Genomic DNA, 5,362 nt, shown 5'->3' with positions numbered 1-5,362 from the left:
AGACCTTATAGGGAAAAAAAAATCATCGGTATTTTTATTTTTTATTTTTTTGTAAGAATTGAATTTTTTTTTTGAAAGAAAGGTTCTTACTTGAAATTTCCCTTAAGAATTGAAAAAAAAAAATGGGGGAAATTCCACAATTCTATTTCTTACGGAAAATTATTGAACTTTTTTTTTAAAAAAAAAAAAAAAAAACTCAAAACAAAGAATAGTAAATAAAAAAATATATATAAACCAAAAAAAATATCCTCTTACAAAAATTTCCATAAATTTAAGTTTAAAATAACTAACTCAAATGTACTTGAAAATTTTGGAATTGGAACCGGTAAAAAAAATAATAAATAAAATAAAACTTAAGAGAACTGGAATTCGTTAATTTTTTTCCTTAAAAAATGCGGAATTTGTCTAACTGAAATTTAACTAATTAACTTTTTCTAAAAATTATGATTTAAATAAAATAAAAAAATACATACACAACATTTATCGCGAAATTCAATTTTCCGATACTTACCAGAAGGAAATGTAAAGTTTAAGTAGTCGAAAAATTGGGCAAAGAGTTGTTCCTTTTTAATAATTCTAAAAAAAAAAAATTATCTCTTAATAATTTGAGTTTGTCGCTATATTTATAACTAAAGATGTCCACGGGACGAGGCGGGATCGGAAATGTCATTCCCCATCCCTATGAAATTCTCCACAGAGATCGGGTTCCCGATTTTTCCCCGTTACTTTTTTTAAAAAAAACTAATTAATTTAAATCGGTAATATGATCAAATTTTAATTAAATAATAAATTTTATCACTAAATTATTAATTATGGTTAATTTTATATGACAATTTGAATTTAAAAATAAATTACTCAAATTTTGGCCTAAAAAAACTAATTAATATTTTTAGTAAAAAAAATAAATATAAATCAAATTATTCACATATATAATCTAAATTTAAACATTCAATTTGAACATAATTAACATAACATTAGATAACTATACTAAATAAATATATAAAAGCTATTCGGGACGGAGATGGGGACGGGGAATGCATTTCCTATCTCCGTTCCCATTTAGCTCACAAGAAATTCCCCCCAGTGGGACCCACAGAGCCCGTCCCGTAGAAAAATTTGACATCCTTATTTACAACTCAACCAAATTTAAAACCCTAATTAAAAGGTAAAGAAAATGTAAAATAAAACCCTAGAAATGGGTCCCACTCCTTTCTCTCCAAAATCCAAATGGGCCCACATAACCAAAAAAAAAAACCCTCTTATTTTATATTCAAAGAAATTTCTCTCCTTCTAAACCCAAAAACACCAATTCCCAATTTTCCATTTTCCAATATTTTCTCTCTTGAACTTGACTCAGCTGGTTTCCCATGGCGGACTACGGCGGAGCAATTTCTCTATCCCACCAACCTCCGACCTCCTCCTCCTCCTCCTCCGACCACAACCCTCCAACCACCACCAGACCAAAACCCAAAACCCCAATGTCGTCAACCGACAACTCATCCATCAAAAAGCCACGTGGAAGGCCACCTGGATCAAAGAACAAACCAAAGCCTCCAATAGTTATAACCAAAGAGAATGAATCAAGCATGAAGCCTGTAGTGATCGAGATCTCAGCCGGAAACGACGTCGTCGATACTCTCCTTAACTTCGCTCGAAAACGACATGTCGGCCTCACTGTCCTTAGCGGCTCTGGCTCCGTTTCTAATGTTACGTTACGACACCCTATGTCGCATTCTACTAATTTATCCCTTCATGGACCTTTCAGCCTTGTTTCTCTTTCCGGCTCTTTTCTTGCTAATACGACGCCGTTTTCCTCTAAACCTCTTTCTTCCTCTTCCTCTTTCGGGATTTGTCTTGCTGGCGCTCAAGGTCAGGTGAGTTTAAATCCGATTGGTATCTTAAATTTAATTATTCTTTTTTTTTTTTTCCTTTAATTTTATTGTTTAAGGCTCGATAAATAATTTTAAGAGGATTTAAATATAGTATCAAGTTCAACACTTTCAAGTACCTTTTGCTTGAATCTTAAGCTTAGTTTAGTAACTATTTACTCTTAATTGAAGAATAAAGACTTTTGAATGTGTTATACCAATTAGATTTTAAAAAATTGGTTTCATTTCATTCCCATTTTGTTTTAGTCTTTTCCAAACTTAAAAGGGGAAAAACAAATTTAAAATTTAAGTTAGATTTAAAGAAGGGAACAAAAACTAAAGTTGAAAACTACTTTCTTTTTATGTCTATTTTAAAAACTTGGCTTACGTCTTAAGGTTTAGGAATGATAACCATGTAAGTCTCGTTTTTGAAGACTATTTTTTTTATGTTTATTTTTTTTAAAATTGAACTTATAAGCATTAATTGTGTATAAGAGTTTCTTTGTGGTGTAGTCTACTTTTTGTAAATGTGTTTGAAAAACCAAACTAAGTTTTGAAAACAAAAGAAAATGTTTTTCAAAAACTTGTTTTTATTTTTAGAATTTAACTAAATATTTGTTAAAAAAAAAAAAAAGAAAAATTATTCTAAAGATTTGGTGTGAAAATAAGTACAAATTTCAAAAATAAAAAATTAATATCATTTAATAATTATTTTATTTTGTTTTTTGTTTTTGAAAAGGAAGTTTATTTCCTCTTCATTCTTTACCATGATCAATTTCTTTCTTAAGTATAACAATTGAATTCTTAGACAAATTTTAAAAACAAAAACAAGTTTTTGAAAGCCATTTTTTTCATTTTTCAAAATTCTGCTTGTTTTCTAAGTTCTTGGTACAATGTAGATATAAATGAAAATATTTTGAGGTGGAAATAGTGTCTCTAAGTTTAATTTTTTCAAAATACAAAAATCAAAACTAAATTATTAAAAAAAAAATGGTCTCAATGATTACCAAATGTAGTTTTTTTATTTTTAAAAATTAACTTTATAAACACTATTTTTAATTTGATGTTTTATTATCCAATTTTTCTATGTTTTTAAAACACTTGGAAAAGTTTAAAAGTTGACCAAAAATTTAAAACTTAAAATTTGAGAAGAAACTAAGTATAAATTTTAAAACTATAAAACTAAAAATGGAAAAGTTATCAAGCAAAATTAGATTTTCAAAGTAGAAAATAAACCAAAATAATACTGGTGTTATGAAACAAATTTTTTTGAGAAATAATCGGGTAATTACAATTGGTAATATTTTTAGGAATAATAACCAAGAGTATAACATCATTTAAAAAAATTATAAATATAGATTTATCAGCGATTGACTCTTATCGTTGATAGACTCTTACCATTGATGATTTATCGTTGTTAAACTCTTATCGTCGTTTTAGTCTATCAGTGATAGTTTATCATTGATAGACTATTTAAATTTAGTCATATTTAAAAATTTTTTTACATTAAGTTATATATGTTAATACTTTAGGTTTAATGTCTATATTTGAAACTGTCTTAAATTGTTATAAGTTATGGTGAATTTAATCTTTTCAAATCATATTCTTGACAAGGTATTCGGCGGCATAGTTGGCGGGAAAGTGACGGCAGCGAGTCTCGTGGTGGTGGTTGCAGCGACGTTTATAAATCCAGTGTTCCATCGACTGCCAAGCGAGACAGCGGAGGACGACGAGGGGGCAAAACCCGCCATCAACACTACCGATGAGTCCCCCGTCGCAGCAACTACAACAAGCTCGGCAACTCCGATGGCGGTGTGCATATACAATGCTCCATCTCCCCCGGACCATGCAATGCCATGGGGGCCGAGTTCTCGATCATCTTATTGAAACCCCTATTCAACATAACATACACATCTTTGGTGATGGTGATTATCGTCAACTAGGAACTGATATTACAAAAATATGTCTTTGTTGGGAGGCTCAATTTTTTGTTAATTGGTAATGTTAAATGTGATTTTTTTTTCAAAAAAAAATCATTGTTGTTATGTTTTTATTCCTTTTTCTTTGCAGGAAGGTTTGAATGGAAAGAGTTAGATGATTGATCTAAGAAAAAGTGCTGTAGGGCTTAGGGTTTTATCCAATGGTTATTAACTTATGAATACATGGCATATTCTTTTTGTTTCACTTTTTCTTATGTAAAAAAAAACATTTTTATATATTTTTTAAAAGACAAAATATCATTTTCGTCCAATTTTTTGAAACAGGTGCATTTAGTCCTTAAGATTTCAATTTGACCAATTTAATCATGAATATTGAAGGACTTAGCAAGTATGAATAGATTTATTTGAAATGGAGATGTCGTGTGTTAGGTAGAAATACAGTCAAAGTCTTACATCGATTAATAAAGGGATGATCCTTATCTCCTATGATATGAGGCCTTTTGAGGTGGTTCCAAAAGCAAAGCTCCTTTTGAATGGTTTTCATGTGATATGAACAATATCGTAGCATTATGGAGATATACAGAGGTTCGTTGTCTCTAACATTGTGATTAAGCTTACAGTGTCTGAATTTCATAACATGGAAAAAGTGGAAACATTATCTCCAAGATGATCAGAATTAAATTGAAAATTAGAGGTATTTGGCAACCGTTCTACTCCTGAATGTCAACAGCTTTAGTAAAAAAAATAAATAAGAGGAAACAACCCATTAGCAAATGGTGATGAAAGTTGAAAATTTTAAAGGGAAACATGAAGTTAACAAAACATTTTGAGCTAGATTAAGAAGACACAGTGGAATTAAAAAGGTCCATTGAGATGGGTGGAGCAAATTTATAATATTTTCAGTATTTAAAATAGCAATAATAAATAGATAATTCGATAGAAAATAACCATTCAGACCTTTTAAATCTATTTTTAAAAAGAGATGGACTAAATTGGCTAAATTAAAACTTTAGAGACCAATTGTACCTATTTTTAAAAATTCGTAGACTAAAATTTTTTTTTTTCTTTTTCTAAAACTTGAAATTCACTTTAATTTTAGGATCTATTTTGGATTTGGTAATGATTTTGTTCTTTTGTATTTATTAAACTTATGTTTTCACTCTTCTAAATTTAATTTTATTGTTTGGACTTTTTCGTTTTAAATAAATACTTCATATATTAGTCAAATTTTAAAAATAAAAATAAGAAAAATACTATTTCAGTTCTCAAATTTTTACTTTCTTTTTAAAACATCGGTGCAAACTATATTTGGTTTAGATAAAAGCTATAGATAAAATAGTATTCATAAATTTATAGGTTGGTTGATAACTTATTTCTGTTTTTTTTTTTTTTGTTCATCTTCATTTTATAAAAAAAAAAATAATAAATAGATTTGTTTGATAATTATTTGTATTTGTTGTTTCTAAATTTAAAAAAATGTTTATAAACTAAATTTGAGAAACTAAACAGAAGTCTCCATAATTCTATTTTTTTTTTTTTTCATTTTCATGCATA

The 5,362-nt window shown here is 28.5% G+C and overlaps 1 protein-coding gene across 1 annotated transcript; it reads left to right on the top strand.

Moving 5' to 3' along the window:
- Window positions 1–1,282: 1,282 nt before the first annotated feature.
- Window positions 1,283–4,032, top strand: LOC120071850 (AT-hook motif nuclear-localized protein 28-like). The gene is made up of 2 exons (XM_039024244.2): window positions 1,283–1,874; window positions 3,483–4,032. The coding sequence occupies exons 1-2, from the start codon at window positions 1,368–1,370 to the stop codon at window positions 3,753–3,755; spliced, it is 780 nt and encodes a 259-aa protein (XP_038880172.1). The 5' UTR covers window positions 1,283–1,367; the 3' UTR covers window positions 3,756–4,032.
- Window positions 4,033–5,362: the final 1,330 nt, after the last annotated feature.

Source organism: Benincasa hispida, chromosome 2, assembly GCF_027475165.1.
Source record: "Benincasa hispida cultivar pf3 chromosome 2, pf3_genome.v1.1, whole genome shotgun sequence".
Lineage (NCBI taxonomy): Eukaryota > Viridiplantae > Streptophyta > Magnoliopsida > Cucurbitales > Cucurbitaceae > Benincasa > Benincasa hispida.
The sequence above is the reverse complement of the archived record's forward strand: the minus strand, read 5'-3'. Positions and strand labels throughout refer to the sequence as shown.